Source organism: Gopherus evgoodei, chromosome 15 (genome assembly GCF_007399415.2).
Source record: "Gopherus evgoodei ecotype Sinaloan lineage chromosome 15, rGopEvg1_v1.p, whole genome shotgun sequence".
NCBI classification, from domain to species: Eukaryota; Metazoa; Chordata; order Testudines; family Testudinidae; genus Gopherus; species Gopherus evgoodei.
The window spans coordinates 1972540-1995152 of NC_044336.1; the positions used below are offsets into that span (position 1 = coordinate 1972540).

The following is a 22613-nucleotide window of genomic DNA, read 5'->3' on the forward strand; positions in this document are numbered from 1 at the left end:
AGAATATAGAAACTCCAATTAAGGATTAAGAGGAAACAGCTTTCCAGCCCTACACTTTTGCCATGTGATCACTTCACCCGGCTTTCAAAAGTAATGCTGTGATGATGTTTGCAAAAACATTGTCAAGGAATGGTTTATTCTTGTAAAGATTTTAATTAGATAGTTAAATGCTATTGTAAATAAGGTACTAAAAGTTTCTTCTGTTAAACACCAGATTGTTTAGACCACACACAACTCCTGGAGAGGACACATAAGCCAGCTTTGGTACTAGAGAGAAATGTTCATTAATATGCCTGTCTCGAGACTTTCAAAGGGAATTGGTGGGTTTATAACAAATACTAATATTTTAAATCACACTATATATAATGGAAGAAAAGGGAAGTTGATACTAATAAATATAAATCAGAAGCAAAGAATTGTAGAAAATTAATAAGAGAAGCAAAGGGACACAAAGCAAAATCTATGACCAGCAGAGTTAAGGACAATAAAAAGGAGATTTTGAAATTATGTTAGGAACAAAAAGAATCCTGACAATAGTACTAGTCCATTACTAGATGGAAATTGTAAAATTATTATTTTATTATTATGATTAATAATAATTATTAATCATAATAATTATGATAATAACTCCTGATGTGAAGATTCAGAGGCCTGAATCGGGTTATGTAGCAATAAAGACAGCATAAGGGTGCTCCGGTACCTGATAGATTTCTGCTTCAGGAATCATAGATAAGGCTAATCTAGCCCTATGGGCTACAGGTGTCAACCCACTGACATCATCAGATTTTCACCCACTCAGGCACTCTCCTTTGGGCTATATCAGCCCTGTTTTGCCTTGCAGTTTAACAGTAGGTGCACCCCACTTCAAATTGTTCCCTGGTGATACTCAGGCCCTGACACTGGCTACTCACTGATATCCCAAAACCTCTGCCCCCAAAGGAGCAGGGCACCACAGTTTACCAGTTTTACTTTAAACCACCACTCCTGTAAATACACAGTGCTTGTGAACACTTGATAATCAAATAAAAACAGATTTATTGAAGAAGGAATAGTGATTTAACTAGAAACATGAGAAAGTGGTGGAAATAAATGGTTCCAATACAAAACAAAATAATAAAATGTGAAGCTGGGCCTACAATTAGTAGTAGTTACCTTTCCTACCTAATAAAGTAGATTCCCCTCTCCCCAAGTTCAGTCTGTTGAAGCGCTGGCTGGCTTCACAGAAACTAGGTTCCAAACAGTCATGAAAATACCACTGCCCCACAAGCAGTTTCCTTACTGAATGGATCCAGAGTGGCTCTTTCCCTTATGTGTTACATGGAAACAGTCGTTGGTCTTTATTTGTAGACAGGACCATTCTCTGTCTGTTGCAGTGTTCCTTATTTTAACCCCCAAGTGGTTTTGATTGCTTGCAATTGTCCCTGATAGTTTTCCATTGAAAATCTGGGGATGGATCAAGGCTAAACAACTGAGCATTACGTTACATCACTGCCTAACCAGGGAGGGTGACAACTCCCTCCTGCTGGAATGAGCCAGCACTGAGACATATTGCCTCTGGTGACTGACTTCCACACCTAAGACCATACAGCATACATTCAGCATAGTTACATAATCCCTTAAATGTTGCCCATACATACATCTTGGAATGATGAAGTCTTTATGCACATAAAGGGTCAAAATCCATGTCTGGTGCATGTATTGCAAATGACATCAGAAGAGTGAAAGTTGGGGAAGCCCCGAGCCTCTGCCCCTTCCCCTGCCTGTGGGGCTGTATGTGGCTTCCAAATGATTTTCTCTGGGTCAATGGCACTTGATAGAAAAAAGGTTCCCCACCCTGCTGTACAAGCTCCTTCTTTCCCCAAAGGTTCCTCAGGTCCTAATAAACCTGAATCCTTCCTTCCAACACCATCATCTCATCCACACATTTCTGCCTCTCTAATTGGCTCTGCAGGTGAAAATGGAAGCATATCAGAGATTTGTTTGATCGTATTAATGAAGCAAAGAGGCAGCTCTTCATGGTGGCTGATGCTTGTGTCTGGTGCCTGGGGTGTGCATTCTGGGTTGATTAGATAAATTGCTAAGCAGACTATATCTGCCAGCCGTATTCCTGCTGCCTTCATTGAAGGGGAGTTGAAGGGTTATTTCACTTGCTTTGCTGCAGAGGCCTAGTTCTATGATAGTTATTTGTGCTGCTGGCGGAGGGATTCAGAAAGATTTTTACTTCAATGATGTTCTAACTTTCTGCGTGTGTACTCCATCTGCTGATATTCATCTTTGAAGCATTGTGGTCGTCCTAGTTGGTGTGGAGGAGTGGGCAGCTTGTTACCAAGGCATCTGATAGGGACATCCGGTAACTGTGTTAAGTCATCAGCACCTTTGCCTTGCAATTGTGGGGCTTGGGCTCTTGGGGTAATTTGAAAACCTAGAGGGTTCAGGATTCTTCAGGGGTGACCAGCTTTGATCGTTTGCTACCGAGATGGGAAAGATGGAAGGCTCTGATCTCTGTCTGGATGAGGAGGTGATCAGATCAGGAGTGTGATATCCTTATGAAAACTCAAATTTCCAGTCCTAGACTGAAGATATAATTGAATATGTATGTCTGTGGTTATGGCGTTGATCCAGAGATTGCCTGGGAGAGTCCCATGTGGACAATGAGATCAAGCACTGTGGTACCATCTGTATTGTATAAATGAAGGTAGATGTGTTTGAGGACAAGGAATATGGGGAATTGCAGTGTCATACCATAGGCGCTGACCCCGTGGGTGCTGTGGGGCTGGAGCACGCATGGGGAAAAATTGGTGGGTGTTTTCCCCCCCAGCAGCTCCTTGTCCTGCCCCAGCTCACCTCCACCTCCTTCTCCTCCTCCTCCCCTGAGCGCGCTGCGGCTCCACTTCTCCTCCTAGCTCCCTGTGCTTGCCACCATGAAACAGCTGCTTTGAAAACAGATTGAGTTTTCAAAAGTATTGGTATAATGCCTGTCTAAGCTGAGATAAGGGAACTTTACAGGGTGGACCCCTTCCTGCACTCCCTTCTCCTGTGGGAGAGTTGCGGGATTGAAGCCTGTTTGACAATGGCTTTGTTATATTGAAATTCTAGATATGTGAGGTTCACACAAAACTGAAAGTGATTCTAAATTATTTGGGTGACATTCACAAGGGGGAAATAGCCAAACACATCCAACATTTAGGTGAGACAGGCATTCACGAGACCCCTACTCAGCTCCTGCCTAACCCCTCAGGCACATACATTCCCTAAGCACCTAGGTCTCTACCATTAAAGTGCCCAAGGTGCCTACACTTTGACAGCTGGGCCTGCACTCAGCCACCTGAGTTCTGACATTGCCCAAGCAGGTTGGCACTGAGTACATGCCCAATCCCCAGGAGGGTTCATAAACTAGGTGCACCCCTGCCTAACCTGACTTTGGGGCCTGATCCAGCAGATGTGCTCAGATGAGGTGCCACCCTTATATGTCCTTAAAGTTTAGCACTTGCTTAAAAACCCTGCTGAACTGGGACCTTGGGATCAGGGACTGTTGAACCCAAGTATGTCAGCTTTCAAGTTTGAAATGTCTTTTTGTTTCCAAGTTTTAGCTAAGTAGACTGAAAAGTGCTTGAGGCTAAATAGAAAGGTGTGAGAGAATCCACAGGGGTATAGTCAAATTTCCAAAATGTTAGAATATGCAAAGAAATCCTGCTCCTACACACTCAGCACTCCATGAAAGGACTCCAGCTCCCTCCATGTCCCTGGCCAGCCCTGTCCCTATTTTTTTTCTTTTTACTGAAACAGACACAAACCAAGAGGCAGAATATTGCTTCTTGAGAACAACTCCTGCTGGCCAAGATAGACAAGCAGATTCTGAAGATCCAGAATGAAAATAAATCACTAAACTCTCTGAAGAGATTTCCTGTCTCAGGGAGCTGATCAGGGAGCTAGAGGGGAAGTATCAGAAGCCACTGAGTAAATTTCTGCAGATGAGACTGTGTTAGAAACATCCCAGATCTCAAAACAGGGAGAGGACAGCTTCTAAATTGTGGACACTGGAGTCCAGCAGTCAGAGATTGCAGTGTAACTCAGTGTAGGCATGCCTGAAATGTGAATGACTATTGATCTTTGAAGGGTTACAGACAGATATTGGAGATGGAAATACCCCATTCAGTGAGGCCTTTTCCACTATATTAGCAAAATCTTTTACAGGATCCCCATGTGTGTGAATGTCAGGTGGGACTGAGATTCCTTTACTTAATTTCATCCAGTTTTGCACATCATTGTCTCTTGCCCTCATTTTTCATCCATTTATTTTTCTGTCTCCCGCTAACTTTCCTTTATTCCCTATCACAGATCATTCCAACTTGTGTTCCCAGGTCTCTTACCTGAGTTTATCCCTTCCCCTTGTATTTTCCCCTTAGTTTTTCCCTTCTCAGGACTCCTTTGTTTTCACTCTTCTCATCAGTTTTCCACCACCATACTCCTTTTCCCAGGCTTCTCTGTTTACTTTTGTTTTACTTCATTATTGCCTGGGTTTTTTTCCTCTCCTTTCTTCTCTCCCCAAAATACCATGCAGCCAGCCAACCTTTAGTATCTAAAACTGAAGATTTTATTACGGAAGAAAAGAAAAGAAAAGAAAAAAAAATGTTATTAAAGAAGTCAGCTACATACGTTAGACTTCAGAGTCCATAAATCAGATTCTTAGCAGTGAGTTTTCTGGCTATTAAAGTCCCTCTGTAACATGTCCACAGCTTGGATGGGTCATTCAGTCCCCGGGCCAGCTTTGTTCAACATCTTTATTAATTATCTGAATGATGTGATGGATTGCACACTCAGCAAGTTCGCAGATGAAACTAAGCTGGGGGGAGATGTAGATATGTTGGAGGGTAGGGATAGGGTCCAGAGATAAACTGGAAGATTGGGCTAAAAGAAATCTGATGAGGTTCAACAAGGACGGAATAATAGGAAGGAATAATCCCATGCACCCTACAGGCTGGGGATTGACTGGCTAAGCAGCACTTCTGCAGAAAAGGACCTTGGGATTGCAGTGGATGAGAAGCTAGATATGAGTCAGCAGTGTGCCCTTGTACAACTGATTGTTCTTGATGGGCCTTTGAACAGGCTAGATAGTGCTGATTCAAATCTGTCTAGGGGTGTCACCCAGAAACACAGCACAAGTTTGAAATACAGATATAGCACATATTTGTAATTCACAGGACATTGATGATACAAACATATAAACAAGTTTATCACACTTGGCAAATGATAACATTTTCATTGATATGGCATATCTGGTAAGATTCATTTTACATTTATAACACTGGTATCAATAATATCATAAAACATCACAACATTCTTCCGCCCCCGCCCCACCTCCCAGCAGCTCCTCCTCAACATAGCATCCCTTCCCTGATGGCCTGGATGTCACACTCGCCAGTCTCTGGGTCTCCATCTCCCAGGCTCCCTGCTGGTACAGAGCCTCTAGCTTCTCCCCAAACCTCCCATATCCCAATTAATTAGTTTGGTTTCCCTGCCACCCCCCACATCTGCCTGTCCCCCAGCCCAACTGGTAATTACATCCCCAGACCCCACAGCACTTCTGTCCCTGACCCTCCATCAGTTCACATCTGGACCTCAGGGTCCATCTGCTCCTCTGGCTGCTCCAGGAGTTCCTTCAATCTCTCCCCTTTCCCATTCCTAGGGCTGCTGGGAGGGAGGGGGCAGGAGTGTCATACAGATGAGGTATTGGTGGTTGGGGACAGGTGTTCTCCAGGGTCAAAGAGATGAGCTGGGGGTAGGTAGATGAGAGTCCTCCATGATCACAGCCACTAGGATGACTTAGCCTAGAGAAGCCCATTTTTTATTCTCAGTGGGCTGTTCCCATCATGCCTCAGTCCCACTGTCTGACCTCCTGCGCCACAGAAGACAGTGACAAACAGGCTGAAAAATTCATTGGCTTCTCTACCTCAATCACCCCCTGCTCTCTATGGTCTGACGGGTCAGACACCCCACGGAACCTCCATGGGTAGAAAGTCTGCAGGAAGCCAGGACACTGCCAGGGTCATAGAAAAAAGGAAGTGTGAGGCTGGAGAGGCTAAATTTCACATTCCCCTGGGTATATCTCCTCCCCTCCCCCCGACCTCAGGGACTAAGTCTGAGCTGGGATCCTCCCACCCAGAACCAGGGTCGGATTTTCTCCCCAGGAACCAAGGCCAGTGGGAAAGTGAACAGTGGGCTCTCGTCACCAGCATCGAAAAATGTCACCTGCCCCCGTTCACAGTCTAGACAAACCCGGATCCTCCTGGGGTCCCAGCACATAGGCAGAGGGGTGCGAGGGGAAGTGAGAGCCTGGAACTGATCCCAGCACCGCTCCACAGCCCAGATCCCCTGCTCAGAGTTAGGGCTGATCCCTCCCTTCCTCTTCACTGACTCTCTGGCTACCCCCACAGCCCAGGATCCCCTGTTACCCACCTCCACCCGCCAGCAATGTCTCCCTGAGGTGAATCCCTCACACCCCAGCACACAAATCTCAGTGTCAAATCTCTCAGGATTGTGGGGTAGATCCTGTCGTGTGTCTTCCCATCTCACATTTTTCCGATCCTCAGACAGGATGAGCTGGGGATGAGCCGTGTCTGGATCCAGAGTCACATTCACTGGGGAGAGAGAGAATCAGAGCATTAGGGGCAAAGCTCAGCCAGGGGGGAGGCTGGGACCTTTTCTCACACTCCGCAGCAGCCCTGTTCTGGTTGGGACAGTCCTGGATCTCAGGGAGCTGCCTCTGCCCTAGGCACCTGAGACTGAGCAGAGATGTCACTGCAATTCCTCAGCCTTGGCAATGGGAGCCACTTTTGCATCTTCTTATTTGGCTATTGAGTAGTGGATCACAAAATGGAGTTCGTGAACCCCTGGGGGTTCACAAAATGTTACAGGGGGTTCTCAGGAAAAAATTCCCTAATGGCAGAGAGAGCTGTCCACAGGGATCCAGGGCAGCATGGGGCCAGCAGCCCAGAGCATTGGGGACTTCTAAGAGCTAAGCAGATCACAGCAAGCACATTTATCATACTGAGATTTAAACGTCAAGACTCCTTATGTGAAATAGAGAGGGCGGTGAATATTTTTTGCTGTTTTTAAAATTAAATAGGCTGCCAGTGTTGTTTTTAAATTATTATGAAGAACAAATTTAAGCTTTGTTGTAATGTGCATTGTTTGCCTGCACTGCTCAAGACCTGAAGGTTTGTGTAGGAGGAACTCTTTGAGTTGGCTTCTTAAATACCTTCATGCTGTTTCACATCTGATACTCCTTGATGTAACGTAAGAGCCAGAAGCACCAGTATGGGGGGTGGACAAGGGTCACGTGCTGCCCTCGCTTTGGTGTGCCCCGCACGCGGGTCCCTCCTCTTTTTTTCTGACAGCCCCTGTGGGCCCCCCACTTTTCTGGCAATGACCCCCAGGTCCTGGGGCGCATGGAGGATTTGCCCCTGCACCCCTTTTTTCTACTGACGCCTCTGATAAGAGCCTTGTCTTATAACAGGCTTAATCAACGGTGATACAAGCTACAAAAGTAGATCTTGGAAGAGTGTTGCCATTTTCATAATGTAATAAAAATACTGTAATGATAAATAATAATAAATAAATAGTGTGTAATAAGCATGCCATACAAACAATTTTTAATTTCTAAGATCATTACTTTTATAATTTATGCTGAAGTGAGAGAGAAAATCCCTGGAAATATTCATTTTTAGGAGGGGGTTCACAAGGCTTGATATTTCAGTAAAAGAGGTTTATGGGTTGTTACAGTTTGGGAACCCTGCTATAGAGGCTGCAGCTCCCTGTTCTGTAGCTGGGGCTGCTTCATTCCCTGTGTCAGAGACACAGCAAAGAAGGCACAAAAAGCTTTGAATTAGAAGGGTCCAGAGATGCAGGTGCCAGCTTTGAACCCCAAAGGGAAGCTCCCTCCCAAAATTACATCCTCCACTCCCAGGCCACAGAGCAGAGATGAAGATGCAGCACTGAGGAAGAGCCAATGATCCAGGCCAGTGAGCAGGAGGTGACATAGGGTGGGGCAGCCCCTTCCCCAAACCAGAGAGAAGGGAGGGCTTCAGGTGGCAGCACTAGAGAGACACCATCTCCCCAACCCACAAATCAGCTCCAGAGCCCAGCCCTGTCCAAAGGAAAGGTAGGATGCTGGAGAAGAGTCAGGGGCAGAGTCTCCCCCTAGGTGAAAGGGAGAGGATGTGACAGCCATGAGGAGAGAGATCTCTCCACTGATTAGCCTGGATTGAATATTGGAAAGTCTTGTCAATACAAATACAAATTCTCAGATCACAATTAAGGGTTTCTGGAGCTGCACAGAGAGAATGTGTCTGGTTACTGGTGTGGGGGAGAGTTGTTTTCAGGGGAATTTTCTGTTAATTGAAGAAAAATCTCCCCCAGGGCTCACTCTTGGTGTGTGATCCCAGAGATCTCTCCCTTCCATGCTCTAGCTCAGGTGGCAAAGAGTCTGGAGGAGAAAAGGGTCACAGATATTAGAGCACATGGTCTCTGATTTACAACACCAACCCGGGGAGCTGCTTCTCTGCCCCGAGTGCCTGAGCCCAAGCAAAGACGCCCTGGCAGTTCCTCTCACTGGCTGCTGGGAGCTGCTGTGGGGCTGCAGAAACTGCCTCTCTCCTCCTTTCCCAGTTGCATCTCCCTGCTGGAGCTGCTTCCCTGAGGGTTAGAGAGGAAGGTCTGAACCTGAAGTTGCAGGGAGGAGAGTGGGAGGAGGGAGGCAACAGAGATAAACCCAGGGGTAGATGCACACTGAGCCCATTCTCCCTGGTCTGGGTGAAGAGAAGGGGGTGGGGCATTGGGGGAGAACCACTGAAGACCAGAGAGGAGTAACCAGGAGGTGGCATTGGGAGGAGTAGCCCCTTCCCCAGACAAGAGAGAAGGGAGGAGGTGGCAGCCTCAGAGGGGGACTATATCTCTAAAACAGGAAGAAGGAACCAGCTTAAATGGGAGATCTAAGCCCAGCCCAGCTGAAGAGAAAGGTGGAATGCTGGTGAAGAGCAATGGGAGAGAGCCCCTCACATGGGGAATGCAGAGGAATGTGGCAACCCTCTCCAGGGCTGGATGAACTTTTTGTGGGTCCAGCGCCAAATGTATTTGTGGATTCCCATTGGGGAAATAGAGCGTGTGATGAGGAGCGGTCCGCAGAGTGAGGGGCCAGCTGGGGGCAATGCAGCGCAGCGGGAGCGGCCCCACTCAGCCCAGCACAAGGGCACTGTTTACAAACCCACAACTGCTAGATGCACACTGGCTCATCCAGCCCTGCGCTGCCAGCATGCCCCTTCCACAGTGCCCCCCTGCCCAGTGCCCTGCCCTTATGCCCAGGGGTGGCTCCAGGCCCCAGCATGCCAAGCACGTGCTTGGGGCGGCAAGTCGCGGGGGTGCTCTGCTGGTGCTCTGCCGCGGGGGGTACTCTGCTGCTCCTTCGGTGGCTTGCCTGCGGAGGGTCCGCTGGTCCCGTGGCTTCAGAGGCCCTCCAGCAGGCATGCCTGCGGAGGGTCTGCTGGTCTCGCAGCTTCAGCGGATCCTCCGCAAGCATGCCTGCGGGATGTCCACCGAAGCTGTGGGACCAGTGGACCCTCCACAGGCAAGCCGCCAAAGGCAGCCTGCCTGCCATGCTTGGGGTGGCAAAACGCCTAGAGCCGCTCCTGCTTATGCCCAGCACCCCCTCACCCAGAGACCTCCCCCACAGATCCCTATGCCAAATGCCCCAAGACCTGCTATGCCCAGCACTCCTTGCCCAGAGACTCCTCCTGCTGACCTCCCACCACAACTGCACAGTACCCTGCACACCATACCTGCTACCCAGATTCCCCACCCACAGATCCCCTAGAATAGAATATCAGGGTTGGAAGGGACCTCAGGAGGTCATCTAGTCCAACTCCCTGCTCAAAGTAGGACCAATCCCCACTAAATCATCCCAGCCAGGGCTTTGTCAAGCCTGACCTTAAAAACCGCTAAGGAAAGAGATTCCACCACCTCCCCAGGTAACCCATTCCAGTGCTTCACCACCCTCCTAGTGAAAAAGTTTTTCCTAATATCCAACCTAAACTTCCCCCACTGCAACTTGAGACCACTACTCCTTGTTCTGTCATCTGGTACCACTGAGAACAGTCTAGCTCCATCCTCTTTGGAACCCCCTTTCAGGTAGTTGAAAGCAGCTATCAAATCCCGCCTCATTCTTCTCTTCTGCAGACTAAATAATCCCAGGTCCCTCAGTCTCTCCTCATAAGTCATGTGCTCCAGCCCCCTAATCATTTTTGTTGCCCTCCGCTGGACTCTTTCCGATTCATCTACATCCTTCTTGTAGTGTGGGGCCCAAAACTAGACACAGTACTCCAGATGAGGCTTCACCAATGCTGAATAGAGGGGAATGATCACGTCCCTTGATCCGCTGGCAATGCTCCTAATTATACAATGCTCCCTACTGTCCAGCACCTCCTTCACAGTCCCACCATCACAGCTGTACAGTACCCCATATTCCTGATTGAATTGTGCATCAAATTCTGTGCATAATATTTTAAAATTCTGCATTTTTTTTTTACAATAAATAAATGTGGAAGCTCCACCATGGCAGTGGGAAGCACAAGCCACTGGCTGCATGGAGGCGGGAGAATACCCTGCAGCCTCCCCCGCCCTCCGGGACATGGACTTGGCAGTGAGGCTGAACCCGACCCTGACACAGCACAAGGGCCATTCCTGCCACAGAAACACCCTGGGGTCCTGCCCCTTTTGCCACAGACACACCAGATGTGGGCAGGGAGACTCAGCCTGGCAGCAGGATCCAAGTGCAGAGGGGCTCAGTGTGGGGCATCCAGATGGGAGTAAGAGAGTTCAGTGTGGGGCAGTCTGGGTGCAGGCAGCTCAGTGGGACAGCTCAGTGATTCCAGGTGCAGGGGCAATGGGAGTCTGCAGGGGGGACCAGGTGAAAGTGGTTGGAGCTCAGCAGGGGTGAAGGGTCCGGGTGCAGCGGTGGTGGGGTTCATTTGTGTGGGGATCTAAGTGTAGGTGGTTAGGGCTCGTCGGGGTGGTACAGATGCAGGGGAGGTGGGGCTTGTCAGGGTGAGGGTTCGATGGGCCTGCTTAACATGGGAGCCCCAGCTACTGCTAAGGGGATCTGCATGCTGGGCCCCCACTTCCCCTATGCCCTTCTCTTCCCCGTCCCATGTCCCTTCCCCACTGTTCCATCTCCTCCCCATCCCACCCCCTTCCTTCCCCTTACCTCTTCCCCCTGCCCCCACTTCCCCACCCCCTTCTGTGTCTCATCCCATGCCCCTTCCCCACTGCTCCATCCCCTCCCCATCCCACCCCTTCCTTCCCCACTGCCTCTTTCACCCTGCCCCACTCCCCCACCCCCTTCTGTGTCTCATCCCATGTCCCTTCCCCACTGTTCCATCTCCTCCCCATCCCACCCCCTTCCTTCCCCACTGCCTCTTTCACCCTGCCCCCGCTTCCTCTATCCTCTTCTCTTCCCCATCCCATGCCCCTTCCCCACTGCTCCATCCTGTCCCCGGCTTGGGGCAGGTGGAAACTGCACCCCAGCACGAGCCAGTGGAGTGGGCTGGGGCTGGGTCGCTCCACTTCGTGCCACCCAGTGATTGCAGGGTGGGTCCAACCCCACACTCATGGGGTGGTGGGAAGTAGAGTGACCTGGCCCCAACCTGCTCCGCTTGGCTCCTGGACTTTGTGGGAGGGAGGAACTGCCCCCCCCCGCACTCATCGGCAGTGTGGAACGGGCTGGGGCTGGGTCGCTCCACTTCCCGCCACCTAGTGAGTGCAGGGCGGGCCCGACCCCTGCTGCAGTCCCTGGGGGAAGGAGCGGAGTAGGGGCAGGTCTGGAGTGGGCAGGGGTGGGAAAAGGTGGGGCGGGGGTGGGGCAGGGGCAGTTTTCCTGGCCAGCTGAGCTGGCCAGGGGATCAGGATGGCTGGGGCCCCTTCTGACTCTGGGCCTGGCACCATGGCACCCTTGGTGCCATGGCAAACCCAGTACTGACCTTCTCATCTGAATATTTCAAAGGCACATGGACATGTATGGAAATACCAGGGTGAGCATTAATCACGTTCATTGGCCAGTGAGAGTGTTTCTGATCATCGATGGGTGCACAGACGCAGTGCTAATGTTGCTGTCAGAATTGTTTGTGTGACTCCGTCTTGGGATCTCCTCAGTATTTCATGTTTGTGTTTTTAATGTTTATGGTTGTGATCAGTGCTGGTTTGGTTTGTGCCTTTAGCTATTTGTTTATAAAACTGTTCTCATAACATTTTTTCTTTTTAAATTAAAGTTTGTTACGTTTAGCTACAAGTTCATGTTTTCACAGGATTTTTCTCTTCATTGAATGGTAATCTCCAAAATCTCACCTAGTCTGTATGATCCCAGGGATTTCCCTCTTCTTGTCTCTACTTCAGAGCGCAGCACATCTGGAGCGGGAAAGGATAAAAGAGATGAGATTTCATGCTGTAATAGTTATAGCGACATCCCCACTCTTAACGGTCATATCTCTGTTTTAATTATCAAAGAGAAACAGTTTGAGACAGAGACACCCCCAGATCTGTCTTTAAAAAGCTAATCTGAAACATTTTATTTTCTTTTTCATTCAGCCATCTCAAATCAACAGAACCAACATCCAATTAAGTTCAACGCCACCCAAGGAGATATGATGTAGAAGACAGATTTCCTTTTCCCTCATCCTCCAGACCCCACTTGGGTTGTCTCATTCTCTTTTTGCATTTTGTCATAAATTAGACAGATCTTCCAAAGGTTTTAGCATGAATGTATGTTTACACAATTGATCTGTTTGAGATCTGGAATGCTGAGACTTTTCAAGGCCCTAATCCTGCATTGTAAGCTTTTTGTGTCTGTTTTCTCTGTATCTGTACAGAGCTCAGCAAAGTGGGGCTCTAGTCCTTCATAAACTGAAATACAAACAACAAAATTATTTACAGATGTGGAAATTGAGGCAGGGAGAGGATTGGCTCAATGGGCCTGATTCACCCTGCACTGTTAAGAGACAGAAGGGAAGCAATTTGTGGGTCTCCTATTCTTGGCTTCAGGGGCTAGCGCAGACCTTAGGATAGGCTATAGACGTCCTGAGGTCTAGCTACAGTTGCTCCCCTGTTTCACTGGCCCTTATATGGATTTGACAGGAACAGAATATCAGAGGCACATATTTACCCTGGCCACACCCCTCTATCCCTACTCCACCTCTCTCTCCTCTGCCCTACCCTCTACAACTCCACTTTCCTTGCTCTCCCAGGAACACTCCTCCTGCCTGTGTAACCTACACCTGCTTGGTGTGGTGCTCTGTCTCCCTCTAGTGGCACCTAGACCATCTAGAGCAGTGGTCCCCAACCTTTTCGTCTTGCAGGCACCAGACAAAGGACCACTGCAGCAGTGGAGCACCCGCCGAAATGTCACCAAAATTTGGCCGCATTTCGGCGGGGACGCCTCTCGATGATGCAGCTTGCCGTTAACAAACAACGTCATTGAGAGGCGTCCCCGCCAAAATTCGGGAGCGACGCCTCTCGATGACGTCACTTGTCGACGGCAAGCGGCATCATCGAGAGGCGTCCCCGCTGAAATGCTGCTGAAATTTGGCAGCATTTCGAAGGGTGCTCTCCCAGGGGCCAGGACACAGACACATTAAGATGCCCCTGGGGGTGCCATGGCACCCGCGGGCACCACGTTGGGGACCACTGATCTAGAGATTGGTGAATCTGCTACATACATGTGGCTTTTAGCTCATCCAATAGAGGCTCATATACTCAGCTTCAGAAATCTCAGGTTTGATACCGATGACCAGGGTCTGTCAACATTATACCTGCAGCTGCTGTGGCGTAGGCACAAGAGGCTCCTGTGCAGGAGGGATTCTCCAAGGTGTGCACCTTCCCTACAGCCCCTTTGTCCCTCATGACCTGCCAGAGCACGATGACAGACTGGGTCCACATTTCAAAAATGCCTTTAATTTAGGGTCTAAATTTTGGGTGCCGACCTTTAGCCACTTGGAGTCTGGTTCTCAGTGACATTGGGCACCTGCATTTTGTACTGACTCCAGCTGCAGCTGTGGATGCTAAACAGCACTGGAGCAAATGCCCTGAAGTTCTGTAGTTGGGAGAGAGAAACTGAGGTATCCTAAATTTTGCTGTATTTTTACATTAATGATTGTATCAAAGCTAATAGAGTGAATCAATGTGAGAAATCCTCATGCCTGGGCTTCTGCGATGACATCTGAATAGTTTGTCTACTTTCCACTTTTTCTTACATGGATACATAACCTAATTATGACCAAAGGGTCAGAGCCCATCTCCTCCCACAGCCTCAGAGATACACTCTCATTTCTCCTCCTAGATCCCTTCTTGGTACCTTTGAATTTCCTCAGAGTCTCCATTACAGCAATATTTTTCTGGGCAAAATCATTTAGTCTCTTTTCCAGCTCAGGAGAAATCTCCACTGGCTGCTGGAACTTCCCCTTCTCACACCTGGAGAGAGAAAGAATTTCACATTATTACATTTCATTTACTAACTCAGTATAATTCCTTGCTATGGGAAGTTGCTGCTCTAAGATGCCTGGAATTAAAATTCCCCCACTTCCCCCAGCCTCAGAGCAGGTGCAGAACAGACCATGGCAGTACAACATTCCCCCCAAAGGCCCCATTCATATTCTTCAACTGTGGCCTGGACAGAGCAGATCTGAGAATAAAAGAGGAATCAAGTTTTGATGGCCAGTTCTCTCCTTGGTCTCCATGCACTAATACTGGTATGTTCCTATCTCTCTTGCGTGTATAGTGTTTTGGGATCTTTCTTCAGGAACTAGACTGAGACCTCAGTTCCTCCCAAACCAGCTCATTCCACACAGGTCTCCAAAGAGTCCTCAGGTGGTAAAGAGACTATTGATCACTGCTAACCAGTGCATGATTTTACCCAGTGCCCAGGGGTGAAAGAACCATATTCCATCCCCAGAATCCTGAGGCAGCCTGTCCCCCAATGATGTAGCATCTCTAGAAAATATTTCAGATACATTTTTCCCACAGAATAGATCATTCTAGAGGCTTGTATAACAGGATTTGAACCTCAGGATTAAATTCATCAGAGAGATTTGTATCCAAATGTTCCCCCCTCTCTGTTCCCAATCCTGGAAACAAAAAGTACTTTCCTATTCCCCCCAGAGGGAATGCAAAATCAGGCTAGCAATCCAACACACAGATCTCCCCGATTTCTCCCTCCCACCAATTCCCTGGTGAGTACAGACTTAATTTCCCTGAAGTAAAGAAAAACTCCAACAGGTATTAAAAGAAAACTTTATATAAAAAAGAAAGAAAAAATACAAATAGTCTCTCTGTATTCAGATGACACAATACAGGGCAATTTCTTAAAAGAATATTGAATAAACAGCCTTATTCAAAAAGAATACAAATCAAAGCCCTCCAGCACTTATATTCATGCAAATACCAAAGAAAAGAAACCATATGACTTACTATCTGATCTCTTTGTCCTTACACTTAGAAACAGAAGATTAGAAAACAGAACTACTTCTCCAAAGCTCAGAGACAGCAGGCAGACAGACAAAAGACCCTCGACACACAATTCCCTCCACCCAAAGTTGAAAAAATCCGGTTTCCTGATTGGTTCTCTGGTCAGGTGTTTCAGGTGAAAGAGACATTAACCCTTAGCTATCTGTTTATGACAGACCCTGCACCACACATTTTGCTGTAGAGCCCTGGGGAGATGTGGTGTCCGAGCCCTTTCCCAACATCGTAAAGCACAAGGGGGAGTGATTGAGAACCACATACCTGCTCAAGGTGCTTTTGAAATCCTAGAGGGGAGAGAGATAGAAAAACAATCTCAGTACCACCACATTCTGGGGAAGCCAGGAGAAGGATTTGCAGATATGGGGAAAACAGGCAGTGCCCTCTATTATGTCACCTCTAACATAAATGAGTCTGTAAGTCTTCAAAGAGCAACAATAATTCACATTTCAGGAATGCACACACTGAGTTACACTGTGATCTCTGACAGCTGGACTCCTGTGCCCATGATTCAGGAGCTGTCCTGTCCCTTTGCACAGATCTGGGATTTTTCTAACTCAGTCTCACCTGCAGGAATTCACTTGCTGGCTTCTGACACTTCCCCTCCAGTTCACTTATCAGCTCACTGAGACGGGAAATCTGCTCAGAGAATTTAGTGATATTTTCATTCTGTATCTTCCCAATCTCCTTGTCCAGCTTCTCCAGCTGGGCCAGCAGGAGTCGCTCTTGTTCCTCCAGGAACTGCCGCAGTTGCTGAAATTCAGACACAAGCTTTTGCCTCTCGGTTTGCATCTGTATCTGTTTAAAAAGAAAAGGAAAGGGCAGGCAAGGGACATAGTCTAGAATACTTTCACAGATTGCTGAGCATGCAGGAGAGTGTTTTTTTTTGCAAACTCTAAGACATCTGATACTTGACTGTTCCCGGGGGTTTCTAGGGAGACTATTTTCTAACACCTTCCTATATGGCCCTGATATCTCTTAATGGGATGTTTCCATGACATTGTCAGAACACTGTGTTATCAGAGGCCTGTGCCTATCATGATCCAGAGCAGCAGAAGGCAGAACTCGGCACTCCATTGACAGATATGTTAGGGAGAAAAAAGAATTAAACAATGTGAGAAATGACTGCAGACCTGGGCAGACAACTCTGCATGACACATAATCAGTTCACGTTGGGGGGAGTTTTGTGAAAGCAACAAGGGCTAGAAATTAACTCATTAATTGGGATGGGAGCTTAGATTTTGCAGAATATGATGTTGCCCTGCTCAAGAGAGAGGGTTTCTCAGGCCCTGTCTATGTATGTCTGCACACAGACATGAATCAAACACAGCAATCTGTGATCATGAAGAAACAGAAAGAAGCCCACATGACCCGAGGCCACAAAGGAATCCGTCTCCAAACAGAGCTCCCACTGCAAGTCCCTGCAGGTTAATAACAATGGGCACTGTAGCAGAGTGGATCTCTGCTCCTGCCCTGAAGGGGTTAAAAACAGCCCAGGAAAGGGGCTGGGGCTGGAGAAAGCAGCCCTTTTAGGCTGGGCTGATTGGGGAAGTGGCTGCAGCTGGGGGCCACGACCCAAACTGAGCAACAGGGCCTAATAAGAAGGCCAGGGAAGCCAAGGGCAGACAGTCTCTCTCTAGCTGTAGAGGGAGATGGGCCTGGCTGCTAAAGACAAAGTACCTGAGGGGAGTAGGGCTGAGGAGTGGGGGAGCTCTAGCCTAGAAAGCCCCAGGCTGAGGCCTAGCATTAGGCTAAAAGGTACTGGGGGTTGCAGAGGGCAGCCCAGAGGTAGGCTAGGGCAGCAGGTCCAAACCCTTTTGCCTATGATGAGTGGCTGATGCTGCAGTCTGCCCCAGGGTGTGGGGCTAGACAATGACTGGCAGTAGCCTACACTGAGGCAAAGTGGGGATAGAGTGGGGGGGGGGTTCCCAGGGAGGGGAAACTCCTAAGGAAAAGGGGCTGCTGCCAGGGGGCAGAACCCTATGTAAAAGGGGCACTGGGGTCCAGGGAGGGACATGGGACCTGTAGAAGGAAACAGGGCAGATCACTGGCCTGCAGAGGGTGCTCCTGGGTTAAAGAGCTAATTCCTGAGGATGACCAGCAGGAGGTGCAGTGGGGGTGAGTCATTCCTGGTTACAGGCACCTACCAAATACTCCTGGAATTTCTCCTCTCCAGTCACTTTAAATCCCAGGAGCTTTTCTCTCTCTTTCCTTAGTGTCTTCAAATGGGCCTGGATCTCTTCCTGAAGAAACAGAAATGATATGGCTGTTTATATTTTGAGGGCTGAGAGTGTTTGCAGAGGGGTGGGTCAAGTTGTTTTTCCACCAGAGATGCTGTAGGTGACTGTTGGCCCTACTAGATATGTGACAGCAGGAACACCAAGGAAAAGAAACTAATTGAGACTGGGAGCGTTTAATATTCAGTCTTTGGAATTATTTGTCCTCTTTTCCCCTTGAGTTAAAGCAGGAAATTGGAGTCACATGGTGGTGAATCAATAAACCCATTTTTGAGATGGTTTAATTTACAAAGTGGTAAAAATCCCAGAAGGCATCAGGGCTAGAAATATGGGCTGGGATTCTCAAAGGAGCCCAACTCCCATTGAACTTCAGCCCTGAACTTCTGGGGATGGCTCTGGCTGGACAGAGCTGGTCTAAGCACTAGGACAAACTGCATTAGCCATGCTGATTTGTGTTAGGAATAGTTGGGGTTTGACTAAGTGTGGTCCTAAACATTCTCATTTGTAATGCCTTCTGGGTAGCTAGCCTGCAAAGCTAAGTGCCCAGAAGCAGTGGATTTTGGGAGATTCCAAATGGCTTCATGGTGGGACTAATGGAACCACCTTGGTTGGTCTTCCCACAAACACAATGAAACAGGTCAGTACCACCCAGTCATCAGTTCTGCTGAAATTCAGTCTAATCCCAATGGTATTTGGCATGGACCTATGCTATCTGGAGCTCATTTGTGTATGGACTCAAGGTCCATGCTGTATTTAACTCAGTGAACCCCACTAGTGTAGGCTGGCACCAGGGTTTTACCACTCAGGGAACAGGAATTCAGAATCCCAGTGGGAAACCTCAGTATCCTGATGAACTTGGGACCTTTCTCAAGGGTTCTTTTCTGGCCTTTCTTAATTACAGCTTAGTGGTTAGGGCACTGGTCTGGGACTTAAGAGATGTGGGGTATCTTCTTGGGTCTGCTGCTGGGTGACCCTGGACAAGTCACTGCTCATCTCTGTGCTTCTGTTTCCCCTTCCCACCCTTTGTCTGTCTTGTCTATTTAGTCTGAAAACTCCTCAGGGAAACCTGCACTGTGTTTTGTGATGCCAGATCTCTTTTGAGATCTGTAGTGGATACTGTGATGCAAATAATATTAACAGTAATAAATATTGTGATGCTGTGACACTGAGCCTACAAGGGTTAAACAACCAGCAGGCTCAATGACCCAGATTCAACCTTTAAAGAGATACAGAAATGGTAATCAGGGCCATTTCTTGTGGATAGTTATCAAAGTCATGTTAATAGACCAGAATGTTTGAAATGCAAGTCTGTATTGTTAGAGAATTAAAAGTAAATACTAACTATATTTGTCTGTGCTTGCATTTATCTGTTAGAAGCTTCACAATATGATTTTATTAGCTGGTGGATATGAAACTTTTTCCTGTCTGTTACTATGATCTATTGAGTCAGAGATCAAAGGGATGGGACCTCAGGGTGAAGTGCAGGCAGGACCATGGCCCAAGCATCTGCGCTCCCAAAGGCAGCAGATCAGCAGCTGTCTGGGAAGGCTTAGACTCCCCTGGCCTATTATACCCACCACCCATGCATTTAGATGAAAATTAGGTGTAATAACATCATTGTCTTTATTTCTCTTTAAAGTTTGTAGCAAACTATCTTTGAACAGTTAATAGCCTTATGCTAATCAATGCAACTAATTACCTGTGCATGCATACATAGGAAAAGGGAGGTTTTACGTCAAAGGACAATGCACATCACTTATTCTTCACCCAAGGAATCCATGCTGGGTTAACTGCTATCAAGAGGCTATGGTAGCCTGCCAGAGATCTATAAAAAAAACTCTAAGGCCCCAATCCTTTCATCTCAAGTCTTCTTGGACTTTACCATGGAAGCTTTGAGTTGCAAGACTGAGCTACAGCTACAGCCTGGATTACCCTGGAAGAATTTAAATGCTCTACACAGGAATTGCCCATTGAACTAAACCTTTGGGACTGATTCTTATAAGTCAACAGCTCACCACTTCTACTATGAAACTGACCTAGGAACATCTGTATGTATAATGATCTTTAATCACAACACTCTTGTCTCTTTTCTTTTTCAATTAGTCTTAGATTAGTTAATAAGAATTGGCTATAAGCGTGTATTTGGGTAAGATCTGAAATATTCATTGACCTAGTGGGTGATGTCTGATCCCTTGCGACTGGTAGAAGCTTCTTACACAATGAATAAAATCTTCAGTGATCCTCATCATATTTGACTTGAGTGTCTGGGTGGGAGCCTAAGGCTGGATTGCTTTAAGGGAACTGTATTTTTGGCTTCTGGGTAACCAGTAAGATATTGTAGAAGCTGTTTTGTTGCTGGATTGGTAAATCTAATTTTTGAGGATCATCTGCCCCATTCTTTGCAGTTTGCCCTGATTAAGCAATCTCAGTGAGGTTCCTCCAACAACCACAGTCACAGATACAAATCAGTAATAACAACAGCTTGTAACATCCCATTCTCCACTCTGAAGGCAACTCTCTCACATAGTTTGCAGCTCATGTGATTTTAAACCTCACTGGTCATTTAACAGTTTCAGTTGGGCTGTAAGATTCTTTATCTCACCAGTGGGAACTGGTTTCAAAATTGCTTCAAAGCTTCCCAGAGATCTGTGATCTTTAATGCCTTTGTTTTTGCCTCTTTTGCCACTTTGCCTGTACATTTCTTTTCATATAATTTTTCATACACTGAAGGCTTTACAGAGCTGAATGATGCAGTTACATCAATAGCTGTGATAGAGAAAAATTAAATGTGACCTCCAAGTTGTGATGAAATTAACCAGTAATTAAAATTTTATTAGAATGAATTAGACTGGACAGTGATCACCTACCTTGTACTCCTGGGCAGCCTCCTCTATGGGAACCACAGTGTGAGCTTTGTGTGTCCGGGATCTGTCACACACCAAACAGATGGGGGTTTGATCCTCTTCACAGAACAGTTTGAGAGGCTCCTGGTGTTCCACACACATTCTCTCCCCTCCTGCATCCTTCATTACCTGTAAATTCAGTTGTTTGACTATTTTTAGGACATTTGCCAACTGCCTGTTCGGCCTGAGGTTTCTCTGTTGCACAGTTTCTCTGCACTGGGGGCAGGAAGCAGCTGTACCGGATCCCTCCCAGCACTGGACAATGCAGGCTCGACAAAAATTGTGTCCGCAGTCTATAATCACTGGGTCTTTAAAATCCCCCAGACAGATGGGACAAGTAGCTTCATACTGGAGACTTCCCATGAGGTTCTCTGAAGCCATGGCTCTCTCTTGACAGTGTAACACGGTTAGTTTCACTTTTATGAGCTCAGAAATATGCCTCCCCTGCAACAACTGGGTGTTTCCCTTCCTGGAACTGACTCATGCTGTTTGCTGAGCTGGAAAGCCAGTTATTGACGTTCCAGGCTTTGAGGCTTTTGTGAAAAATGTACCAATAAGGTTCTGATCCTGCAACCAACCCCTCTGCTGATGGGTCTCTGGAGTTTTACTTGGGCATTAGTGCCTAACTGGGATGCTGAACTTGCAGGAGAAGGGTTTGTTTATCTAAGGAGTGATACTAAAGCTGGAATCAGTGTTTCACAGGCCTGATTTTCATTTACACTAAGGCCTGGTCTACTTTTGAAAATTAGGTTGTCATAACTACATCACTCAGGGGTGTGGAAAATGGTGTAGTTAAGCCAATCTAAGTCCTCATGTAGACATTACTAGGTTGAGGGAAGAATTTTCCCCATCAACCTCATAGAACTATAGAATATCAGGGTTGGAAGGTAACTCAGGAGGTTATCTAGTCCAACAGCCTGCTCAAAGCAGGACCAATCCCCATCTAAATCATCGCAGCCAGGGCTTTGGTCCCTAGTCTGTAGCAGTGCATAGGATTTTTACATCCTAAATGCAGGACTCTGCACTTGTCCTTGTTGAACCTCATCAGATTTCTTTTGGCCCAATCCTCTAATTTGTCTAGGTCTCCCTGTATCCTATCCCTACCCTCCAGCATATCTACCACTCCTCCCAGTTTACTGTCATCTGAAAACTTGTTGAGGGTGCAGTCCACGCCATCCTCCAGATCATTAATGAAGTTATTGAACAAAACCAGCCCCAGGACCAACCCTTGGGGCACTCCACTTGATACCAGCTGCCAACTAGACATGGAGCCATTGATCACTACCCACGAAGCCCAATGATCTACCAGCTTTCTATCTACCTTATAGTGCATTCATCCAGCCCATACTTCTTTAACTTGCTGGCAAAAATACTGTGGGAGACTGTATCAAAAGCTTTGCTAAAATCAAGGAATAATACATCCACTGCTTTCCCCTCATCCACAGACCCACTTATCTCCACATAGAAGACAATTAGGTTAGTCAGGCATGACTTTCCCTTGGTGAATTCATGCTGACTGTTCCTGATCACTGTCCTCTCCTCTAAGTGCTTCAGAATTGATTTCTTGAGGACCTGCTCCATGATTTTTCCAAGGGGCTGAGGTGAGGCTGACTGGCCTATAGTTCCACATATCCTCCTTCTGCTTTTTAAAGATGGGCACTACATTAGCCTTTTCCCAGTCAGCTGGCACCTCCCTGGATCACCATGAGTTTTCAGAGATAATGGCCAATGGCAGATGTGATTGCAGAGCCATCTCCTTTAGCACCCTCGGATGCAGCACATCCAACCCCATGGACTTGTGCTCATCCAGCTCTTCTAAATAGTCCTGAACCACTTCTTTTTCCACAGAGGGCTGGTCAGCTTGTCCCCATGCTGTCAGTAAACTGCGCCAGCTCACTTTTAAATGTCCAAAGGC

At 47.3% G+C, this 22613-nt stretch overlaps 2 protein-coding genes and 1 pseudogene across 4 annotated transcripts in view; 1 reads left to right on the plus strand and 2 right to left on the minus strand.

Annotated features, from left to right (window-relative positions):
* LOC115635664 overlaps window positions 1-22613 on the plus strand; it is a 1110108-nt pseudogene that overhangs the window by 888716 nt on the left and 198779 nt on the right.
* The window catches only part of LOC115635684 (zinc finger protein 239-like), an 861693-nt gene that overhangs the window by 602118 nt on the left and 236962 nt on the right, over window positions 1-22613 (minus strand). The gene's annotated exons all lie outside the window — the stretch shown is intronic.
* On the minus strand, window positions 4565-21155 carry LOC115635678 (zinc finger protein RFP-like). Of its 3 annotated transcripts, none has more exons than XM_030534792.1 (8): window positions 20663-21154; window positions 17706-17801; window positions 16126-16356; window positions 15823-15845; window positions 14396-14511; window positions 12394-12453; window positions 6457-6638; window positions 4565-4585 (listed from the first exon to the last, which is right to left on the minus strand). In XM_030534792.1, the coding sequence occupies exons 1-8, from the start codon at window positions 21077-21079 to the stop codon at window positions 4580-4582; spliced, it is 1131 nt and encodes a 376-aa protein (XP_030390652.1). In that variant the 5' UTR covers window positions 21080-21154; the 3' UTR covers window positions 4565-4579. The 3 variants fall into 3 exon arrangements, with proteins under 3 accessions (XP_030390652.1, XP_030390651.1, XP_030390650.1); XM_030534791.1 differs by lacking the exon at window positions 4565-4585 and adding an exon at window positions 5171-6037 and having other exon boundaries at window positions 20663-21155; XM_030534790.1 differs by lacking the exon at window positions 4565-4585 and having other exon boundaries at window positions 5946-6638; window positions 20663-21155.